The following is a 25,405-nucleotide window of genomic DNA, read 5'->3' as shown; positions in this document are numbered from 1 at the left end:
ACCAAGTTTGAATGAAATCACTCCAGGCATCTCTGAGATATCTGCGTGAACGGACGCACGGACGCACGGACATGACCAAACCTATAAGTTCCCCGGGCGCTGTCCATGGGGACTCAAAAAGACCGATGAATTTCATTGGTACATGCGAGGTTTGTATACTTCAGACAAGACATAAGTGTCGTTCTGCTCACCACAAAGTAGTAAAGTAGTAAAAGCATTCGCAGGGGTCAGGAGAGGATCTCTGGCCGCGAAAAAAATTGAAAATTTGATATCCAAATAACGCCATCCAAATAACTCAAGACACATATAAATCTTTGAGTAAGCCTTTCACTATTCATTACTTTTGAACCACCTCCCATCCAATTCATCTGGCCCCCTAGGTCATCGAAAATGACGTCGCCCTAATCATAACTCGAGACTACAGAGTTAAAGGTTAAATGTAATTCAAGATAACGAAACGATTATTTAGCTTTAGCAACTTGCCATGGTCACTTGTTGAGATTAAAGACCAAAATTGTCACAGTAAACTCATTGTATTTAGCAGAAAATAATGAAATCTTGGTTTGTGGATGTGATACGTATATTTCTCCACCTTGTTATGTTCTTTGAGATCGAAAACTATCCAGAATGACTATGTCACCATTCCTCGGCACTTGATGACATATCCATACGTCTTTCGTAATGTCCGTCATTTCACGAAGCAAAAACATTGATTATGTAATTTTAAACGCATAACCAACACTTTTGACTAAAAGTAATGGCAGGGGCAAGACCTTTGTTTTCTTGTCGCTGTCCCAAGCGTATGCCAAGTTTCATAGCTCCTCATTTCTCTGTTCAATATATTTGGGACCTGCCATAATAGATTTTCGGAATTTATGTGAGGCCGACGGAAAAAAAATCAATTTACGTGCTTATATTAGGGTGGATCAGGGAAATTCCGAAGGAATCTTGTGGAGACCAGACACATGTATTAGTAAAAGTATTTAACGAATGGATATGATGCAGCATTAACTCAATTTTTTTTTTGGTTGAATTATAAAATATAGTTACCTGATTTCTGCTTTTCAGTTTCAAGTTGTTTTACACATTGTCCTTATCTTCAAGCAGTTGACGATTGCGTTCTTGAAGGGAATAAATTTCATTTATGAACTTCACAGACTCAGTTTCTGCATGATATAAAGAAATCATAAAGATTCAAAGTATTTTCAGTAAGCAGTATGATAAAATGAGATTTAGTTTCGTTCGTTCAGTTGGATACAAAGAACAGACATCTCACACAATGATTTTTCAAATATCATATAGTAATCAGATGCAGAAGAGGAAGTATGCCATTTTAACACGATATTTGAAAAAGTGTGTTATGGTAAGCATTTTTTTGCAATTCGTATTTATAAATCGGTAGCAATTATACACTATTCGGTTATAATTGTACTCAAGAATTCGGTACGATGTAGATGTAGAAAACATTTCAAATTTAATTGTTTATGCAAGGGTGGATCAGCAAACAATTCAGAAGGAATGTTGTGTAGACCAAACATAAATATCGGTACAAGTATTTAACGAATAGTGATGCAACATTAACTCAAATTTTTTAGTTGAATTATGAAATATAGTCACCTGATTTCTGCTTTTCAGTTTCAAGTTGTTTTACCACATTGTCCTTATCTTTAAGCAGTTGACGATTCCGTTCTTGAAGGGAATCAATTTTGTTTTTGAACTTCACGGACTCAGTTTCTGCATGATATAAAGAAATCATGAAGATTCAAAGTATTTTCAGTAGGCAGTATGATAAAATGAGATTTAATTTCGTTTGTTCAGTTAGATACACCTTGACCACTTTAGTGTTGATTAAGCCTGTCTGGTGCAAGCAGAAATTCTGTTTGTATAAACGAAACAAAGTGATGGTCGGTGTAATAAATGTAAGGTTCACTATCGGCACCCCACTGTTAGGATTGAGATAACGTTCTACTAAAATGTCTCGCCTGCCCAATTTAAATCGATCACAACACTGCACTGTAGACACGCTGTAAATCTGCACTCCGACAATGAACATCAATAACAACGGTCGCGAATATCATACGGGAAAATCCTTAAGTAAGGATGTGGGCAGCTTGATTGTTCAAAATATAAGACATTGTGGTGGCAATTTGGCATCTAGCGAGGTACCACGAGGAACTACAAAATAACAAGCAAGCGACCGCTTTAAGATAAGCGCGGAGGGACCCAGAAAAGTTTGGAAGAGATATACATTTATCAGGACACGTTCACTTCAACAGGGATGTAAAAGTGTCGTTCATGGTTACACACATGTGAATACATGTACATGTAAAACGCTACCCAGACTGTACTTTACTCTTACCTTTCCGTACCAAGTGAAATTGGAGTAAGTTTATTCACGGTTTGTAGGAAAAAAAACATGGCTTAGTGCAAGTGAATATTTATTTCGAAATCAAGACGAGCGATGTCTGTAATTTAATTGCTAACATTTTCGAAGTGGCATTTTCTCAATTCCCGCGTCTGAACAAAGTCTGAACACGACACTTACGATACACGCTATAGTATCGTTGGTATTCATTCACTGCAATATTGAAATCGGCACAAAATGTGTGATGTTCTGTAACACTAATTGCATTTGAAACACATGAGTTTTATCTGAAACTAAATACTGATAGGGCAAATGCTGTGGTCAACATCATTTGTATACAGTGTATTTTATAATCACTCCGTAATTTCAGGCTAATCGGCGTGTCCATGGGGTACCGATAGTAGCATCATTATCGCCTGATACAGGGTAAAGTAACCGTTTTATCACCCTTCTGCAGACAGAATTTCTGCTTGCACCAGACAGGCTTGATCAACACTAAAGTGGCCACGGGTGTACCAAGAACAGACATCTCACACAATGATTTTTCAAATATCATATAATAATCAGATGCAGAAGAGGAAGTATGCCATTTTAACACGATATTTGAAAAAGTGTGTTATGGTAAGCATTTTTTTGCAATTCGTATTTATAAATCGGTAGCAATTATACACTATTCGGTTCATATTTGTACACAAGAATTCGGTACGATGTAGATGTAGAAACATTTCAAATTTAATTGTTTATGCAAGGGTGGATGAGGCAACAATTCAGAAGGAATGTTGTGTAGACCAAACATAAATATCGGTACAAGTATTTAACGAATGGGTATGATGCAGCATTAACTCAATTTTTTTAGTTGAATTATGAAATATAGTCACCTGATTTCTGCTTTTCAGTTTCAAGTTGTTTTACCACATTGTCCTTATCTTAAGCAGTTGACGATTGCGTTCTTGAAGGGAATAAATTTTGTTTTTGAACTTCACAGACTCAGTTTCTGCATGATATAAAGAAATCATGAAGATTCAAAGTATTTTCAGTAGGCAGTATGATAAAATGAGATTTATTTCGTTTGTTCAGTTAGATACCAAGAACAGACATCTCACACAATGATTTTTCAAATATCATATAGTAATCAGATGCAGAAGAGGAAGTATGCCATTTTAACACGATATTTGAAAAAGTGTGTTATGGTAAGCATTTTTTTGCAATTCGTATTTGTAAATCGGTAGCAATTATACACTATTCGGTTCATATTTGTACACAAGAATTCGGTACGATGTAGATGTAGAAACATTTCAAATTTAATTGTTTATGCAAGGGTGGATCAGGCAAACAATTCAGAAGGAATGTTTTGTAGACCAAACATAAATATCGGTACAAGTATTTAACGAATGGGTATGATGCAGCATTAACTCAATTTTTTTAGTTGAATTATGAAATATAGTCACCTGATTTCTGCTTTTCAGTTTCAAGTTGTTTTACCACATTGTCCTTATCTTCAAGCAGTTGACGATTGCGTTCTTGAAGGGAATCAATTTTGTTTTTGATCGTCACAGACTCAGTTTCTGCATGATATAAAGAAATCATATAGATTCAAAGTATTTTTAGTAGGCAGTATGATAACATGAGATTTAATTTCGTTCGTTCAGTTGGATACCAAGAACTGACACACATGCAATGATTTTTCAAATATCATATAGTAATCAGATGCAGAAGAGGAAGTATGCCATTTTAACACGATATTTGAAAAAGTGTGTTGTGGTAAGCATTTTTTTGCAATTCGTATTTGTAAATCGGTAGCAATTATACACTATTCGGTTCATATTTGTACACAAGAATTCGGTACGATGTAGATGTAGAAACATTTCAAATTTACTTGTTTATGCAGGGATGGATCAGGCCATAGACCCTCGAGAAAAACGGGACAGGCAACTGCTGAAGTTTCTTTGTGCGATCTATCTGGAATATATCAAAGTTTATTTGCCAATCGGTCCCCGACAACAATTTTTCGTACTTAACACTGAATCTCATTAACGATCAAACTGACGTTCTGAATATGTACACTTTGCTCTTACATGGCACGTTCCGAGTAATGACACAGAGAATTTTGAGGTTTTTTTAATACTAGTCAAGGTAAATGTTCTGGTAACGATGAAGATCATGTTTTGATTCTAGCCGAAGCCAACAGGAAAAAAACCAGACGATAAAAACAGTGTACATTTAGCCATAGACGCTACAGAAAACTCTTGCTAGGTATCGACAATATAAGTTTACATTCCCTACCATAAAAATCTCCGATAACAACAAACATTTACAAGTTAGACAGGTCTACACTTCCCCAGTCCTGAGAAACGAAAATCTGACCTTTATTTCATCTGTCACTCAACATTTGACGAAAATTAGGGTGTACAAAAAATGACTACTCCATTGGAGCTCAAATACACGACCTCTAACATTTTGGTACTGTTTTAGCCTAAAGAAACACCAAATTTCGGATAAGCTACACATGTCTACATCCGCAAAGTACTAGAAAATATATTTGTAACACTGACTTTCGCTGTCAGGAGAAACTTTGCGATAAATCGGGACTCTCCAACGGTTGGTGGAGTCAGAAGCGGTAAGGTAGACATGCATTTATACAAAGCTGAACGCTATCCTCGACAATTTGGCCGTTCACAGTTTTCAAACAACAACATTTCAGTAATTAACAAACATACTTTACCGAATCATGGAGCACTCCTCGCACAGAAAATATTCCGACGTTTAAAAACTGCAAAAACGAGGGAAAATTCGGAGATACACGGACGATTGCAGAATGTAAACAACTCTGTGATGTCAACTGCTGTCAAGTCTGGAACTGCAGCGATATGTGTTTCGGATTTCTATTCGAAACTTTGTCACTTTACAGCAACATACTGACTCCCTGCAGACTTCTAGTTGCATCGAATCTCGCTATCAATATGTAAAAAGTACTTTAAAACCATTTTGACGAATTCTTCTCAAAATAGTTGTAACACTTTTCTTTCTAAAAATGGACTTGCGGGTAATCCGAAATAACTTGTAATCCGAAAACATTATTACCGTATACCCGCATGCACGTGTCTATGAACCGGACGTTGTGCAGTCGATCGGGTCCAGCTTCATTCCGTCCCCGACCCATTAACACCTCTTAATTATTCCAAGTAGGATCGCACGCTGCTAATCCCATAGACCCTTTGTTCTCTATCGCAGTTGCCTGTCCCGTTTTTCTCGAGGGTCTATGATCAGGCAAACAATTCAGAAGAATGTTGTGTAGACCAAACATAAATATCGGTACAAGTATTTAACGAATGGTTATGATGCAGCATTAACTGAAACTTTTTGCTTGAATTATGAAATATAGTCACCTGATTTCTGCTTTTCAGTTTCAAGTTTTTAACCACATTGTCCTTATCTTCAAGCAGTTGACGATTCCGTTCTTGGAGGGAATCAATTTCGTTTTTGAACTTCACAGACTCAGTTTCTGTATGATGTAAAGAAATCATGATGATTCAAAGTATTTTGAGTGGGCAGTATGCGTTCAGTTGGATATCAAGAACTAAGATTTCATAACTGATTTTTTAATTTCATATAGTAATTAGATGCAAAAGAGGAAACATTCAATGTTAACACGATATTTGAAAAAGTGTGTTCCAGTAAGAGATTTTTGCGATTCGTATTGTGATTTTAAGTAAATTAGTAGAATTTATAATATATTCCGTTGATATTTGTACAGAAGATACCGGTGCGATGTAGACGTGAAAAATATATACCTCACTGAAATATTCACAAAAGTAAAAAAAAAACAAAACTTACGTGATCGTTCTATTTCTGTTTTCAGTTTTAATTCCATGGTGTTCTCGTATTCAAGCAGCTGATCAAGTATTTCTTGTAAGGTATTACAGTCTTTTCCCAACTTCTCATACTCTAATGCTGTCTTGTCTACAGGAATAAAAAATATTCAAAGTCATTTTAGTACGAGGCATTGTATAATCGCTATATTCTATGTACAACGCTTATTTCAATATGAAGAACTATTTTATGCCATATGAAGGTGTTAATCAGTAACTTTCATCATCTATGTATATTCATCAATAGTAGATTTGTTACAATGTGTGTTTTTTAATTTTTAATTCTAATAAGTAGACGTATGGTCACCGAGAGGGTTCATGGCTGTTATGTACCTCTAAAATTTCATGTCTGCCTGATATTAAGAAAGCAATAAGATCCAAATTATTTTCAGTAGGAAGTATGATAACATTAGATTTCATTTAGTTCGTTCAGTTGCATATAAAGAGTTTACATCTCATACAATGATTTTAATATATCATATAGTAATCAGATGCAGAAGAGAAAACGTGTCACTGTAACACGATATTTAAAATTAGTAGAAATTATTCTATATTCATTAAATATTTGTACAGAGGCAGAGGAAGGATCATTTTTTCTTGCAAACATTTTAAGGGTCACTATTTTAGAAAAACGCCTACCAGTCCTTCCTATAATTTCTGTCAAGTCCCTTATTGTATTTACCTAGGTCCCTACATGGAGGATTTGTAAACGATCATACTGCAGGTCACCACAATATGGATGCAGAAGGCGCCATTGAAACCCTTATGGTGATTTATCATCGTCGAGGAATAAATAAAGTGAACTGGAATGAAAACGCGTCTGTTTCAAGCTTTAAACTGTAGAACGTAAATTGTAAAGTTCGGCACACTGGCACGCGGCACATGGCACATATCACAAAAGCACGCAGCCCGTGGCGCTTGATTTAGGCTTACCCTCTTCACTTTTTTCTTCCTGATACAGATATTTTTAGCCAAGTAGTATATGGATGTAATTTAATGTACAGTAAAATGACAACGCATTTTGAACAGTTAGATCAGTTATAAATAATTTCTTGGAAATAAGCCCACAAAAATGAAGGAAACAAATATTTGTTTACTTTCGGGTCTTCAAAGGAATTTGCAAATGAACATCTGTTTAACTTTATTTGTCTCTATTATCTATCGCCCTATTTTATTGCTCCCTACATTCAGCAAAATGTTCCAAAAATTGTCTTCCCGCTTTACTATAATCATGTTCATCAGCATGGATTTGGACCGGTGCGTTCTACTAGCGAACTTGCTAAATGCATGAACGAAACGAAACGAAAGGAACGATACACGCCCTATCATTGGCTAAACGCTGCAATGTTCGTTCCTTTCGAATGCAATCCTTTGTTCTGATTGGCTTAACGAAAACGACGAAAGAGGTTTCGTGACATTCTTTTTCTTGATTGGCTGAACGAAAGTGACGAAAGATTTGCATATTCGTTTTGTCTGCGTGGAAGGGCGAGCTGTTGTCAACCAAAATGCTGGCGCCTCACTCGCATTAGGGAGCTTTCAGTAATTACAGGGGGTGGGCCGGGGGAATTTCGCGCACACCTGTACCGTAAAATATGACCCTTCCCTATCCTCCTGTCTAAAATGTGACCCTCCCCCTTGTCCGACATTCTAAAACTTGACCCTCCCCCCAACCACTGCGGTATTCTCCCCAGGAATAACTGAAACAGTATCAGCTAATTTACATAACAATTGGTTCAACTTATGTTAAGGACAAATTACAGAAGGGAGGGCTGGTGTTTTTGGAGGGACAGTCGCAATTTATCACGCAAGAATTTTTGAAGAGATACGGTATTTCATACATTTGAGGGAGGGTCACCATATTTTGTGCAACTATAAGAAGGCAAGATGTGGCTGATTTAGTGCTTCATCCAAAAATATAAATCATAATACATGGAGTCTATTAGGCAAATTATTGACGATTTTCCCCCACAAAACATGCTATATCTGGATATTATATAATGTTGATAATGTATTTAAATGTTCTTTGCTTGAATAGGGAAGTAAAGTGTGCATTCGTGTAGAAGAAATTGATTTCTGAATTTCCTCTAAAAGTTGGTTCACTATCCATGGTGTCTATGATGAAACTATGAATAGATTTTTCCAACACAAAACAGGTAAATCTTTGAATTTGTGTACTCTTGATTATTGATTTTAATGTTATTAATTAGACTTGAATGGTTACAAGTCTATGGTTGTGTAAGAAATTTGATTTTAGAATTTCACCAAAATGTCAGTTTACTATGCATGGGGTTCTATGATGAAACTATGAATAATTTTTTTCAGTACAAAATTAGATAAATCTGTGCATTTATGAATGCTGGATTATTAACATTATTGGTCTTGATTAGACTAGAGTTGTTACAAGTCCATGGTTGTGCAAGAAATTTGATTTCAGAATTTCACTGAAATGTCGATTCACTATGCATGGGGGTCTATGATGGAATTGTATGCTCGACTGGACAGTGAACACGGCAAGCGGACGCTTACTTAACCCGGGCAACTGTAGAGCTCATAGACTGCACTGCACGTTACTCCCCTACCCACTTTTACGCACAGGAGTCGGATAAGTTTTCTTATTATTGTAAATTAATATTTCTTTTATATTTAATTAGATTAAATAGAAGAGTTACTATATTTTTCTGCGTGTGTCTGGATTACTGTTGCATGGACAATAACTGGTAGCATCGATCACATAAAGAGTTCTGTCTCCCCACTAACCCACAGCCAGTCGAAACCAAGGCCTTCCAAATTAATTAACTCGTCCCGAAAACAAGTAAATAAAATCATTGCAATTAGTATACATACGTGTATACTTGACATATATGACACGTATACAGAATCAGTATATGTGTATATATTCATGTATATCAAGCGTTTCGCTCAGTGATATATTATATGTATATATATAATCCCATGGAATTTTCTCTGTTTGACGTTGTCATCGTATACGAGTGTTTTTCGCGAAGCCACACAACTTCGAGCCGACGGCGAGAAGATGTGCGGTTCCGCGAAAAACACGAGTATATGATGACGTCAAACAGAGAAAAATTCCATGGGATTATATATTATCACATGAACAGTCTTCTTATTTTTCTTTGATGTGAATGGATCAAAATTATTGTAACAAATTGCATGATTTTTATTGCGATTTTGTGTTTTATTTGCGCCGATTACTTACATTTAATGAGTAAAGCGGCCCGTCACTAAGGAGATGTGCAAATGTTTACAGTATACTTTCATTCATTAATCCAATTGAGCTGGAAATTTGATACATCGAATGGTATCTCCACCAAACAGACATACGGATTCGGTCACGTGCGCGTATCAATCATCGTCTCGCGCTGAACTGATGCCAAGGCAAGTCTGCCATAGGCGGACATAGCTTTCACAGCGCTAGCAACAGATACCATAGTATTTTGAGTTATTTATAATATTTACAATTATATTTATGAAGTTAATGCAACGACACGATCGAAACAGTATTTATCATTCTTTAAGAGTGGCTTTTAAAATCTCACAAGTTTATGACCTTGGCGAGCCCGAAAGTTTCAGATCGATGACACACACAGTGTACGCTTGTGATGGGCACTGCCGTCACCGGTCTCCGCCGGTGGCCATCTCAGTCGTCAATGTTTTCGTCGTACGGAATTTAATGTTTGATGTGACACATATATCGCTCGTAGGTACATCCAAATTTGTAATTCGTTACTTGACGGGAGCTCTGTTATGTTGTGAGTGTTGTCCGAGTTAGACTCTCTCACAGCCCCTTCGTTCGCTACGCAGTTATGCGCCCTCAACGGTATTTCTAACAAGTGTGCTCACTGAGCCAGCCGTGTCGTTCGCTACGCAGTTATGCGCCCTCAACGGTATTTCTAACAAGCGCGCTCACTGAGCCAGCCGTGTATAGCGTAGCGGAACTTGGGGCTGTTAACACTTGTTTTTTTGAATTTTTTTCCGATTTTTCTGATAGGCCATATGTTATTCTATGTTAGGCACCGTCGAGGCCCAATCTATGTCTCTGTGTCCACCCCTATCGTAATTGACAGGCTGCGTTATCTATCAAACGTAAGTCTGATGCAGCTACGAAGTTAATTTATTATTATTATAAAGAAGGATAAACAACTCTGTCTCCTTATCTAAACGTAGGACCTTTGTACTTGCCAGTCTACGTAATCACTGTCCCGACTGTGATACTATTGAAAGAGCTGTGCATAGTTATTCATTACAATTACTTCTCCTCAGAGATGGAAACTTTAAATTTGGCAATGATGACATTATGTACATGTCTTATTTCTACAATGGCAGTCCTATACTCCTGAACCGTCTACTGAACTGTAAGTGTTGGTTATAATACATGATGGTTTTGTTTTGACGTTTGTCTGCAACCGTTGCATAACATTTCCTTGCAAATTTAGACCAGTCACTGAATGAGACAGGTCCAAGGTTCAGTTCTCTTACACATGTCAACTTCATAACAGTCCAAAAGTATGCAGCAGCATAAAACTGTTAAAATTACTATTTCATTGGTCTACCGTCCATAGGCATTGCTGTCAATATCGACAACTGTCTGGTCATCAGCAATTTCGTCAGTGCTTGATTACTAAATTTGAATTTCTGTCAAAACTTATTAGATTCTGTAGCATATATAGTCATGTGCATATAAGGGGAGAACCATTTGATTTCTGGGGGGGGGGGTATGGAGGAAGAGGGTATGGGAGCAAATTTTTTTTTCCTGTCAGAGTGACAGCAATTTTTTTTTCTACTGTCAGACCTGCATCAATTTTTTTTCCAAATGGAGTAGCAGTGCAAATTTTTTTTTATTGGTCATCAAGTTTGTAATGTGTTGTATATAAGGGAGCCGTCATTATTGACGGCCTGAAACTCCGAAATTTCGAGTGACCCTCCCCCCTTCACCAACCATGATGAATTTAAGTAACCTCCCTCTCTAACTCTGAAATTTTGACCATTCCCCACTTAGAAAAGTTAAATACCAATACATGTAATTACAGCAACAGTAAAGACCTTTCAAATCTTGATGTACCCTGCTAGACTATCATCAGTTATCTCATGATGGTTCAAAAAAGGTGAACACATCAAAATGAAATTCAAAGTCACAATAAAATAAAAATATAAAAGATCACGCAGTATCTAACCATATAGTATATTGTTTAATTTGGATGGATATTATGACAGGGTTTTCACTAGGATATCTGACGGGGCAGAATTTGAAAGTACAGGGGGAGAACATGAGAGAGGCTTAGGGGAAGTGTCACAGGGGCTTTCCCCTATCTTACATGGAATTTTTAGGGGTTATTACACGAAGTTTGGGCGATACCGCGTCGTATTCGAGTGATGTGTCCGTATTTTGACGAGTTGCGCAGCAACGAGTCAAAATACGGACACATCACGAGAATACGACACGGTATCGCCCAAACTTCGTGTAATAACCCCTTTATCATACATGCATGCTTTGGTAATGACTGTTTTCCTACGGACGTTCCGAAATTAGCGACGAAATCAACTGAAATCGACCTTGCTTGCTCATCGCTGTACTGATAAAAAGTTGGTTGCTAAGGAGTGATGACAACCGTATCACTTCTTGATATTATTCCGCTGTTGGGCCATTCCACTTCAAAGGAGGGTTTATGGCACACTTTTAAAGCGAACAATTTAAATATAAAGATGTCGACACAGGTTTTCACACTTTGAAGAAGATTTATTTTTTACTTGAAATGGCGGTGGATTTAAAAATAGGCTGGAGTGTGTAAAATGAGTGTGTTTTCGTGTTTTGAAATATACACTCATCCCTTCGCGAAAGTTATGAGGCCGGCCAAAATTGGGTCAAAATACTCGCGCCGCGCCAACGTTCGATTTCAAACTCGATCATGTCGATCGAGCAGCTGAGAGCATAAAGCAAGCAGCTCTGCGACATCATCTATGAATGCACAGTGGATATAATAGCCGTACCATCAGTTATTCCAGATTATACATGTCCTCAGTCGTCAAATATGCCGAATTTACCATCTTAGAAAGGAATTTGGAGGGATTAGGGAAAACGTGAAGTGAGTACACTGTAAGCCGTAGCGTCGTAACTCGTCTAGTGATTTTGTTGCTGTACGAATAAAACATTTCAAAGCTATTTACATCGTCTGCTCGTATACTTTCGTCACTGGCTGGCCTAAATAGAACTAAATTTCTCTCACAACAACCTAAACAAAAGTTGTACTTTCCCTAGTATGTTACATTGTCTCCGAAACCCGCACCGGTGGGACCGGACACCATCATGACCTGTGAATCTCACTGACAGGTACAAATCGGAAATATAAAACATGTGCACATTGTCTGTCGTGAGTAATTTCAGTGCGGTTGCATTTTTATGGACCCGTTGTAAACGATGTAATTCATCACTCAGATACTTAAACTCGTCAACAGGAAACTTTTCGTATAGCGGTTCTGTCAATCGAGATCGTAATCTTCGGCAGCGCAAAGTAGACGAAAACACCACCGTATGGAAATGGCCGTGAACGATGACAGATGTCGGGTCGGCAAAACATCTACATTTTCAATGCGTTCGTTTGTATGTTTTTGGTACAACTACTTGTACCTAAGTGCGATGCCCATGAACTGACTGCAAAGAACAAAATTTTGACCATAAATCACATTCACAATGACGTTTCGAAGTGTCACAAGTCTACGTCTAAGTTTTACATGTATGTGAACATTCAAGCGAAGGTCACGCGTACGCGTAGCTGTAAGTAGTTCGGTTACAGTGAAAATATAATTCGTATTTTCACTAGTTAAAATACGGGTTCATACTAGTAGCGTCTAAACAATAGGAGAATGGCAATACAGGCATAGCATGTATGATAATTTAAGATATTGATGTGTGCAATGGTGCAGTCTGGTGCAATCTGAGAGTTTTTTTAATTTGTTTACTAAGTGAAACTATTAGAATACCCCAAGGGGGGAGAGCACGAGAGGGGGTTCCCCTCTCGTATTGGAAATTTGAGAAATTGATGTGTTTAATGGTGCAATCTGAGAGGAGTTTCAGTTTATTTTGCACTCGGTAAAACTGTTTGAAATGACATTGAACACTGATATTTTTTACATTTTTTGCATGATCAGTTTTTGAGTCACAATATTCAACAACCAAACAATGACAATACAATTTGTGAAAAACAGTTCTGTTTGCCAGAGACTGAAGACATGAATATACAGGAACGGAAAATCTGTGACCTTCTTGTGTCATTTCTCCAGCTGCCAGCTTCTAATGAAAAGCCTGAATATGGTATGTTTGCGATCCGGTGTTTGTGGTCAGAAAAACAAGGCTCACACATTGTATTTCATCATATTTGTTGTTCCTCAATTTTTCATTGTCAAGGTACATCTTTCTAACAAATTCATATTGAGAAAATAATATTGGTTTAACTCTAGTTTATTGACTACTGTCTTGTGTTTTAAATTTTCACAATTTACAGAAGTCAAATAGTCCCCTTTAGATAGTGCCTATGCTATTGAGATATGGCAACAGAAATCCTGAATGATTTCTTGGGTCAGAAAATGGAAGGAAAACATTGAGTGTACTGAGGTGTAAAGTAGACCCATGTAGTGCATGCTTATATCATAAGTGCTGGGAAAAGAAACATAAGAATTGCTTGTGGTAAAACATTTGCGCCGCCTATGGCGGCGCGCCGGCAAAGAATACATGACAATAAGGTTTCCAAATTTTGCTATTTCTGGTGACAATTTTTTTTTCTCTTCTGTCTGTTATGACAATTTTTTTTTCTCAGGCCATGACAGGATCAATTTTTTTTTCTTCTCTCTCTCACCTGGTGACAAATTTTTTTTTTCTCAAAATCCTCCATACCCCCCCCCCCCAGAAATCAAATGGTTCTCCCCTAACCATTCAGTCTTTAGTATCTATTTCGGCAATTGCGTAACAGTACACAAGCCTCAGATATTTGAGCAGTGTGCTATCAACACCGATATCACTTCTTATATCATAAGACATGTCTGTCTCGAAAGCTGGTCCAATGGCAGGCAAAATGGAAAAAGTATGGGTGGAGTTTTGACAACCAATCAAAAAAATCGAAAATAAAATCGAAAAAACAATTGTTAACAGCCCCTCGCCGGCTTCGCCGGCTCGGCTTCGCTCGGCTCACCTTCTGAGGGCGGTATTATTGTCAGAGGTGAAGCAGGCGAGGGCTGTGAGAGAGTCTCCGGCTTCGCCGGCTCGGCTTCGCTCGGCTCACCTTCTGAGGGCGGTATTATCGTCAGAGGTGAAGCAGGCGAGGGGCTGTGAGAGAGTCTCCGGCTTCGCCGGCTCGGCTTCGCTCGGCTCACCTTCTGAGGGCGGTATTATGGTCAGAGGTGAAGCAGGCGAGGGGCTGTGAGAGAGTCTCCGGCTTGGCCGGCTCGGCTTCGCTCGGCTCACCTTCTGAGGGCGGTATTATTGTCAGAGGTGAAGCAGGCGAGGGCTGTGGGAGAGTCTCCGGCTTGGCCGGCTCGGCTTCGCTCGGCTCACCTTCTGAGGGCGGTATTATCGTCAGAGGTGAAGCAGGCGAGGGGCTGTGAGAGAGTCTATGTCCGAGTCAACTTTCGAAATACATCGGATTCTACAGCGCTACACTGTACAGGTCGACAGCTGATGTCACATCCTTACGCTGCAGGAAGGAAATTTATCGTTGTTCGTCGAATGACTTTATGCTTGTGCCTTCTATGTCGCTTTCCCGAAGATTATACCACAGGGGGCTCACAAATGGCTATATAAGTCAATATTACAGCGTTTTTCTTTCTTTTTCAATGTTACAAATAAACTAGCTGAGCCTGAAGAGCACAACACTTGTGTAGCTGTCTTTTGTGTAGCTTGTATTGGCATGTATAGTGCGCCCTCAATAGGGAGTGTGATCATATGTAAATGCGACCTTTAGTTCCGTGACCTCTAGCCATTCCTACTTCCTGTCCTCGCTATGCTTACTGTACAGTAAACACAGCGACGTCAGTAAACACAGCGACGTCTGTACGCATGGCCGGCCATATGGAGAGGGAAGTAGGCATGGCTAGAGGTCACGGAACCAAAGGTCGCATTTACATATGATCACACTCCCTATTGAGGGCGCACTATACATGCCAATACAAGCTACACAAAAGACAGCTACACAAGTGTTGTGCTCTTCAGGCTCAGCTAGTTTATTTGTAACATTGAAAAAGAAGAAAAACGCTGTAATATTGACTTATATAGCCATTTGTGAGCCCCTGTGATTATACGGTACACATTTATTAAGTTGAACTTACGTTGAGGTGTATCTTTCGGGTTTATCGCCAACAGGCATCGCCAGGTACGACATCGCTTGGTGATCGCCAGGTACGACGACGTCCACATTGAGCCTTACGACTAGAACCGTGAGGTTACTGAGCCATTAAAACGATCAACGATATCCTCATTCGATTCTTGGGAATAGCTAAAGTTTTAGTAACTCGAAATTTCGTCGGACATGCCTTCTATATGTCCCTATCTGGATTTATCGGTCACCTTCTTTGTCAAAATGCCATGACAGCACGGCATCGATCACGACAAATCGGTCTGTGTCGCGACGTGCATGTACGAACGGTACCATTGCAGGAAAAAAATAATATTGATTTTATCTCTGTGTGCTGGTGTACGTCACACAGGTGGAGATACGGGCCAGACCATGTGATTAATTATATATATATATATATATATATATATATATATATATATATATATATTCTCTCCCAGTATTTCGAACGAGTGTGACGTCATCGAAGACGACGGTTTCTCCAATATATAGCGGCAAAAAAGACGTCACATGAGTGAGAAATACTGGGAGATTATATATTTTTTCACATGAATAGAACCAATTTTTTTATTCGAATAAATTCACTTTCCCGTGCGATTTAATTTGGACCTTTATTATGTCAGCGTCGCGGATGAAGTTGTTCGGCCCCAGCTGATTCCGTTCGCATTCGGACGCACGTTCCTCTCGATGCGTCAGAGTAGCCTCTCGCTGTCGGATTTTCCACGCAAAACTTGAATTGATATAGTCGTTATCATCGAGGAAAAGGGACTGGAGGATGATTTAATATCTTCAGACGCATTTTTTTTGTTTTAAGGTAAAGTGATAATGTAAAAAATGCGTCGAAATGTAACCTTGTCTTGCTGTTCCTAGCGGCACTCATACGTTGTGTTATACGAACACACCGTGCAATGCTGCAGTCGTCATTTTTACTGCTATCTAAAAATCGTGTCAAATCTTGACTTCGGTCACAATATATGAACAAAACCACCATTGAACTGTATCACGTCGTTCTTCTTGGTCATTTATGCACCCACACTGCACCTAGAAAATTAAATGCTCGAAACTGGCGAAGACTGTAGGAGTACGATGCCGTATGTAGATCGTACGTTCGCATATATTCTCAACACCTTAGACGCTGTTTGACACAGCCTATGTTCAGTGGAGGCTATTCATGATTAAAGAGATGCCGCTTTACACATCAAAACTAAGAAAAAGTGCTGCTGTTGGAACATTTATGAACAATTTTTTCTAAATAAGCGCACATAACGTACCCAGACAAATATTGGTTTACCTTTGGGTCTTAAAATGAATTTCCTAATGAATGATAGTTTAGCTTTATTTTGTTGGATTGAATTAACATCTTAGAAGTATAAATTAATGAATAAATGAATAAAAACTCGGATTGATATCTTCATTTCACACGCTGCGTCGCAATCTCTGATTCTCATCAATAACATATGAGATGTGGCATTTGAAAAATCATGGTTTATAATATACCGCATTTGATAACATGAAAAAGCTAATGAGATGTACGTAAAGTGACCCTATGAAGAAAAGTTTTTTGCAGCCATAGCCAAGATCATATGCAAACTGACGAATAATTTGGTTACTCACCAATTTTAAACTTAAAGAAGCTCATGTTGGATTTCTTCGACTTAGCTTATGTTTCTTAGCTTGAATTACTGTACCTGCGAAGACATAAATCCAATGCACGTCTCAATTCTTTAATGATCAGCGGTCATCGTGCAAAATTTGGTATCCAAGAAACAAATCACCAAAGATTCACCACAGTCGCCGCAATTTGAAATTAAAATAGCTGTCATGTCTTAAACGCTATAAGAAAAAAATAATGTTTCATTTTCACAAAAAATTTAGGCAGTGAAAAGTTTATTTACTTGAATGGTTTCAAAATTAGCTGCCCAGAGCAGTGGATCAGATATTTGTAAAACTGAAGAGTCACAATATCTGTCACCAAGGCACAATATTCCATCTGAAACTAACAAATCAGTAATAAATTTAAGGGTATTTTCAGCAATTTTTCATTGCCTTTTTAGTCCCCACGGACACCGTACGGGGTACTTATAATTTTGGTCATGTCCGTGCGTGCGTATGTACGTGCATTCATGCAGATATCTCAGAGATGCCTTGAGCGATATCATTCAAACTGGGTACAAGGATTGCTCCTTATGTCATACATATGTACGTCAGTTGCTTTGCTACCCGATAAAATATGGCCATGTGAAAGCCATTTAATTGAAAAAGTGGGGACTATGTCATTGGAAATGCGTCTTTGAAAAAGAGCACTGTTATTAGAGCGACTGCATTAAATTTGATGAAACTTTGTAAAGATGTTTGTCACACAGAGCTCTGATAGCACATAATGACATATGTCATTATTGCATCATTTAATTTTTAATTAATACTGCATCAATTTTGTTGAAACATGGTACAGATATTGATCTCTCAGACATTACAAAACACTGTCGGGGTACTGCTATACCCTTTGAAGGCATTAAGCGGTATCGCGTCAATTAACTGCTAATTTTCATATTTGATGAACTTTCATAATTAGTTAGATATGTCTAGAAATATTGCTTCGATGAAACATGGCACAGATATTTATCTTTTTACCTTTTTAATCTAACAATTCTCTAATGGTTAATAAGCTCAGAACTGCTGTAAAGTATACATTTACTGAAAACCTAGATATAGGGGAACATTTTGGTAACCACAGTGTCACAATTATTTACGTAATTATCACATGACAGGTAATTTGCATAACCTTTAAAAAATCGGTTTTCCCTATGTTTTGTCTCCATACTTCAAAATATCGGACTGGTATGCAAGCTGTCAAAACGCTCTTTTAAAGAGTGTCTCAGATTTTTTATATCTTGCTTAGTATTTTGGAGCACAATTACAGAAATCAGTAAGGTTAAATTCACCGCTCTGGAACCGCTCTGGAAAATTCTGAGACACACTTTGGAAGATCCATAGGACAGCTTGCACTCACACAAATTTCAGCCAATTATCTGAAAGCATTGAAACAAAACATAGGGAAAACCGATTTTTGAAAGGTTATGCAAATTACCTGTCATGTGATAGTTATGTAAACAATGGTGACATTATGGTAACCAAAATTTTCCCCTATATCTAGGCTTTCCGAAAATATATAATTTACGGGGGTTCTGAGCTTATTAAACACTAGAGAATTGTTAGTTTAAAAAGGTCAATATCTTGTCTTGGAACCTTAAAAGAGAAAATCGAAATCGAGAGCTAATTTTGAATTTTCAAATGGTTTTATCATCTTGATTATTAGCTCTTAGGCCGTTTTCTAAATTTAAAATCTTTGGGCTGAGATTGAAATGTAGGAAACAGGCGTACACTGAAGTAAGGATGGTACTTTGCGGCCATTCAAATTTCCCTCTGACAATTTTCAATTTCCAATTTACTCCACTTTTCCCATTTCATTTTGGGCGTGGTGCAGTATCTTTGGCATCATTGGATACTATAGCGGAAATAAATGAATCACACTGGAATTAAATTTAATCAAATGTACTTGGGGGTGGTAACAATAATTGCACAAGATAGTTTTAAAAATTAGCGGGAATAACATCGTCTCTCGACCGACATAGTTATACTGGAAGAGAAGCAAACACTGTTCTTTGGTTGGTAGAGTACGTGTACTTCAGGCAATGAATTTAAGTTGGTGCGTTCAGCCGCAAGAAATTAAAGAAATGGTTGATAAAGGAAGAAGCCACTGCGAAATAAGTGTTCATCTCCAAAATGTTTTGCCCAGTGCAAGTGGTATCTCTGAACGAAGTGTAAGACGATACTGTCTCAAACATGATATCAAACGCCTTCAAGGTCAAGATTTGGATCGGGTTGTAACGGATGCAATTCATAAAGAGGACCGGCATACGGTTTAAAAAAACTATGCGGAGAACATCATTGCTTACAAAGATTGACAGCTGAATAAATTAATCAGATAAAATTAAATGTGGATGTCGCACTCTGATATTGCTGATAGCTGTCACAACGTATATCCTTTGAAACAAGTTCCCCACGCAAATAAATGTCACAGTTTGGATACATTCCTAGGCCAGAGGTAGATACTGTCAGCTGCCATGCGCAAAATTAGGAAAATAAGATCTTTGGTAAATTGAAAATTAGGAAAACGGAAATATGCATAGCGGGAAATAGAGTTTGTTAGAGGGAAAGTTGAACGGCCACAAAGTGCCATCAATCCATGACATTATTCGGCCAACTATTTCTTCGCCCTGAAATCAAAGAATGAAATCGAAATCTGTACAAATTTCATTATTTCACCGGTTCATATCACCATTTACTTTAAAATTGTACCAAATTTCGATCTTAGATGTGTTTTCTAAGCGCTGTATTTCTGAATTGACAATAACACCGGCCGACGCACAGATTTTAATGTAACTGGTCATGTAAGCCGGTGAAATAATAAAATGTGCGCTTATTTCGACTTCCATTTCATGATTTCAGGGTTAAATAAAATGGTTGGCCGAATAATGCCAAGGATTGCTAGCATTACGGCAGTATATACCTATTTCGTATATTTCAATTTGAGACCAAAGATTTTAAATTTAAAAATGGGCCTTGCAGTTAATAATCAAGATGATGAAACCATTTGAATATTCAAAATTAGATCCATTTCGATTTTCTTTTTAGAAAGTGCAAATTGGTTTATAGGTTGGCAAAAATGTGCTAGGATTGTACGGTGTCTGTTAGTGGATTGGGTAAACGTTTTAGAAGAAGCATGGAGCTACAACCTCATACAACTCGTAGTCGACCGAGCGGGATAAAAAACCTAAATGGTAGAATTGCAGCCCTGCAATTGTAGGGAATGTGGTACGAGAAACATGCACTATTGAAGTATCCATACTTTTAATCCCTGCGGGATTGATTAACAGTATTTGTACACGTCATAATAAATTTTCTATGATCATACTCACCGAGTTTATTTTTCATGTCAGTGATTGTGTCTTCTTGATACTTTGCCTCGTCTTCCATAGCTACAACGTCCTTATCTGCAAAGAAGCGTGAGCATTTACCAAGTTCAAGATTCTGATGATGTCACTGCTTTCTGAATACTTTCAAAAATTAAATCATTTATGTTCAAATAATCAGAGAGATCAAACGCCGGAAATTCAGCGGCCGATACCAAGCATTTTTATAAGTTTGGATTGCGACGCACAGTATCCTACGATAAAATACGCATAACGTTCATTAACATTGCATTTTATTCACATGCAATGCGAACACTAACTTGCGCCCTGCTGCAAACACAGAAAACGGGTCAGGAGTTCAAATCACAACAAAAAGTACAAAAGTACATTTCTTTTCGTAAATTTACATGAGAACAATAGTCCTTGTTGTTTTGGCACACTAAAAAGAGATTTTTCTTATTTTGTACTGATGCGTCGACCATCGCAACATTCAGTCTTAGTACAATGACATTACAGGCGCTAGTTTTGAATGATGGATAATTTGGACGTTATTGTACCAAAAATATCTCGAAGTGTCCATGACAAGCATTCTAATATTCAATTTTACATTTGCTGACGAAAAATTTCGGAAAACACATTTCCTGTGACACAAGCGCGTATCCTTGTATTGGAATGATTTGAAATTGTGTTCGCTAAATATGATTAATTGACATTATATCATACCAGTATATTGATGGCGCAATATATACAGCGATCTGATTGGTCGAGACGCGAAAAGAACCGTGGTATATTGGCGATATACCACGGCTGGCATACGTGCGAGCTCTCAGTTTGAGCAAAAATCCGTTTTTGACGTTCCATGCCAGAATTTCAATATACTGTTATGATATAATAGCAATAAATCACACCCAGCGACGGTATACCACTCGAATTTGACCAGTTCACTTCATATATGCACTCGCTATCGCTCGTGCATATACCGTCGGTATACCGTCGCTTGGTGTGCTTTATTGCTTAAATATACTTCAGATTTACAAATATTTAACGGAGATATGTATAGAACGTGGCAGAGGCGTGACTATAGCAAATTCTCAAATCTCATTACATAAGAACCAATATGTGTCATCATGGTGTATTATCAAAAGAAAACGACAGCCGAAAGAAAATAATTCACCGTAGGCCAGAGGGCGTAAATATGCGAATTGCGACCATTTTGTTTTTAAAACTAAGTTCCAATAGGCTAACACACATGTGACCGGTGTCCATTAGTGGATTGACTTAAGTTTTAGTAGAAGCATGGAGCTACAACCTCATACAACTCGTAGTCGACCGAGCGGGATAAAAAACCCTAAATGGTAGAATTGCAGCTCTGCCATTGTGGGGAATGTGGTACGAGAAACGTGCACTATTGAAGTATCCATACTTTTAATCCTTGCGGGATCGATTTACCGTATTTCTACACGTCATAATAAATTTCCTATGATCATACTTACCGAGTTTATTTTTCATGTCAGTGATTGTGTCTTCTTGATACTTTGCCTCGTCTTCCATAGCTGCAGTCTTTTTCTGCAAAGAAGCATGAGCATTTATCAACTTGAAGTTCAAGATTCTGATGATGTCACTGCTTTCTCAATACTTTCAAAAATTACATAAAAACATCGATATCTTTGTTGTTTACACCATATGAATATTCATTTACAAATAAAAGGGAATACTATGGAAATGAATATTGCACAAAAAATTCACATTTTACTAGGATTTTAACCTTATAAACATGAAATACATAGCGACTTGATTGACAACTGCATAAATTCTGTAAATTATTAATGACCGCACATACACATGTTACCAGGCTTTATTTTTAACATGTACCCCACTCATTTCCAAGCGATGTAATTCGTATGTCTATGACTACAATTTACGTAGCACTGGCAGACCGACAAAATGATGCATCATACACGTCAAATTAAGTGTGCAGTTCAATTTTGGTAACTTTTAATTGAACTATTCTTTCATTCTTCCTGTTCAGTTTCTGCAAAAAGAGAATAAACGTCTCACAAATTCAGGTATTGTTGGACCTCTGAAATTTCATAAATAATACCGGAGAAGTGTGTATACCATATATAATATATATATATATATATATATATATAATATATATATATATAATATATATATATATATATATATATATATATATATATATATATATATATATATATATGTTAGGTAATGTGACAGAGGCCGCTCGCAATAGGAACACTAATAATAGCCGTTAACTGATAATCGGGGTTTCGATATATTGATTTTAATAGTTAAGTGAACTCTTTCCCTGGGCATTTATTCAGCAATTTGTAAGCAGCAATGTTTCTTGAAATCAAAGAAAGATAAAAATACGAATGGCAGATAATCCAGCAGTAATTAAAACTTGCTTTTATTGTACAGGCGTTACGTGAATTGAGAGAAAGTGAAACTAGAGAAATAGATTGCCTGAAAGGGAATGGCGATTTTAAATATATTTAAGCAATAACCCCCGCCGCAGGAGGGTATACACGAGATTTTGGTACAATGCGCGACATATAGCACGAGCCGATAGGCGAATGCTATATGGAGCGAATTGTACCAAAATCGAGTGTATACCCGACTGCGAAGGGGGTTATTGCTATTATATTATATCAACTTGTGTGTCTTTGTTGTCTTGCTTGGGTATTTTCGTCACTTTAAGCCCCAAATGCAGAAAACGGACGTCTGAGAGATCAAACGCAGGAAATTCAGCGGCCGAAACCAAGCATTTTTAGCTCACGTGTTCACACGTGGCTAATGTCATAGCGATGTCTGTCTGTCTGTCCGTGTGTGTGTGTGTGTGTGTTTGTGTGTGTGTGTATGTGTCTGTCTGTCTGTTTACACGATAACTCAAAAACGCCTGAACGGATTCAAGTCAGATTTGGTACACAGGTACCATATGCTACTTGCAAGAACTGATTAGATTTTGGTTAGTGTGGCTTGCATATTAATGAAGTTATGCAATATCTTTTTTTTCCGTACAATGGTTTCCTTATGGAGACGGTAATGACAGTATAGACATATATCAAGAAATACTGCACCAGATTTTCATGAAACTTTTCACAGATGACAATCTCAGAATATTATGATGATACTGTGAGTGTCATGTCAATTATCTGCTCATTTGCATATTTAATTAACTTTTGTTATTAGTTACATATCTCTGAAATTCCTGCACTAAACTAGATGATACGTGCAACAAATATTGATCTGATATATTAGTTATCCGATAGATAGCTTTATCTCTTGAGTAAATATTTCGAAACTATCCATGAGAAGACAAATGTGCCTTTCTACGTTATTTAACCGATATAGAGGTGACATAACGGCCAATATTGACCCGCTATTTTATAGGAGAATAATATTTGTAACATACGTGTCGATGAAGGACCTGGAAATCTGTCATAGCACACTTCGAGATGGGCTTACAAAAAATGCCAAAAATAGCTGCACAAATACACGATTGAAGATTCATCGTAATTTGAAAATATCACATCTAGGTCATCCCTCAGGAAATGTCAACCAAAGCTATCAGACGAGTAGCTTTTTGAGAAACAACCTTGTGATCAAAAATGGCAAAAATACCCCAATATGCAAAATTAAAGATTCCATTATTATATCAAAGCATCATAAATTAGATAACCCCTACGAACCTGTATACAAGGTATACCTAATATACCAATATCAAAGCTATCAGACGACCATTTTAGAGTAATAGAATTTTTTTACTTTTGCTTACTTATTTCATTTCGGTAAAAATCAAAATTATTTTAAAAAATATTTCGAGTACACTTGTTATTCAGAACAAAGTTTTACAAATGGTCGATTTATCTTACTAGATTTAACAATACAAGATTTCCGTGTCACTCTTGTCTGTTTGTACGATCCAAATGAGAACAACACGGCTTTCTTTGTTGATATAAAGGAAAAACTAATATGATTGGTATTGACTCCGTCATATTAATTGGATATTGGAATGTCGAATGTCGAAATGATAAGCATTCTAAGGCGCGATTCGAAATTGATCTTCTTTATGAACAGTAAATTTAACTGATATCAGGCGTATGACAAATGAATCTGTACGTCACTTCACATGGCGGAGGCGAAACCCGTTATTTATCCAAATGGATTGAACTTTCCTTATCACGCCTGATTTGGTTTCTATGACTACTGGGGCAAAGATTCGCGCGGGTTACAGAAGTGACCACTCTCTGATAGTTTTATCAATATGTTTTGATCAAACTCGTCGTGGTAAAGGATTCTGGAAGTTTAATTCTTCACTTCTGAATGATGATGCGTATGTTGACTTGGTCAAGAAAACAATACGCGATACTGTAAATGATTATAGAGATGTAAATTCACAATCTGAGCACTGTTTTAGTATCTCGGACCAATTATTGCTTGATGTATTGAAAATCAATATTCGGGGGGCTACTATCCCGCACGCAGCGAGAAAAAATGCTGAATTTGTAAAGGTTGAAAAAAACTTTCCAATCTGAAATTGAGTTGTCACATTTTCAAGTTAACTTATTGTCCTCAGATGAACAGCTGAATGATCTCAATGAAAAACAAGAGCAGCTGGTTAAACTTCGTACGAGCAAAGTAGAGGGAAGTAGAGAGAGCCTTTACGAGGCGGTCGGCTGAGGATGAAAACCTAGTAAATATTTTTGCTCATTGGAAAAACGGAACTATATCAACAAAATCATTGGGAATAACGTTCAATGATGGAACGACAACTACAGATGACAAAACCATTCTTAATGCACTAGTAGACTT

At 37.5% G+C, this 25,405-nt stretch overlaps 1 protein-coding gene across 1 annotated transcript in view; it reads right to left on the bottom strand.

Moving 5' to 3' along the window:
- The window catches only part of LOC139132729 (RAB6-interacting golgin-like), a 33,770-nt gene extending 11,653 nt beyond the window's left edge, over positions 1-22,117 (bottom strand). The window contains exons 1-8 of the mRNA XM_070698996.1: positions 22,060-22,117; positions 20,573-20,647; positions 15,568-15,667; positions 14,708-14,841; positions 14,436-14,528; positions 6,200-6,325; positions 3,814-3,930; positions 1,618-1,734 (exon numbers count right to left, since the gene is read on the bottom strand). Coding sequence (XP_070555097.1) covers positions 1,618-1,734; positions 3,814-3,930; positions 6,200-6,325; positions 14,436-14,528; positions 14,708-14,841; positions 15,568-15,667; positions 20,573-20,647; positions 22,060-22,117 — 820 coding nt within the window. The remainder of the gene's footprint in view (positions 1-1,617; positions 1,735-3,813; positions 3,931-6,199; positions 6,326-14,435; positions 14,529-14,707; positions 14,842-15,567; positions 15,668-20,572; positions 20,648-22,059) is intronic.
- Between the last annotated feature and the right edge of the window lie 3,288 nt (positions 22,118-25,405).

Source organism: Ptychodera flava, chromosome 5, assembly GCF_041260155.1.
Source record: "Ptychodera flava strain L36383 chromosome 5, AS_Pfla_20210202, whole genome shotgun sequence".
NCBI classification, from domain to species: domain Eukaryota; kingdom Metazoa; phylum Hemichordata; class Enteropneusta; family Ptychoderidae; genus Ptychodera; species Ptychodera flava.
The sequence above is the reverse complement of the archived record's forward strand: the minus strand, read 5'-3'. Positions and strand labels throughout refer to the sequence as shown.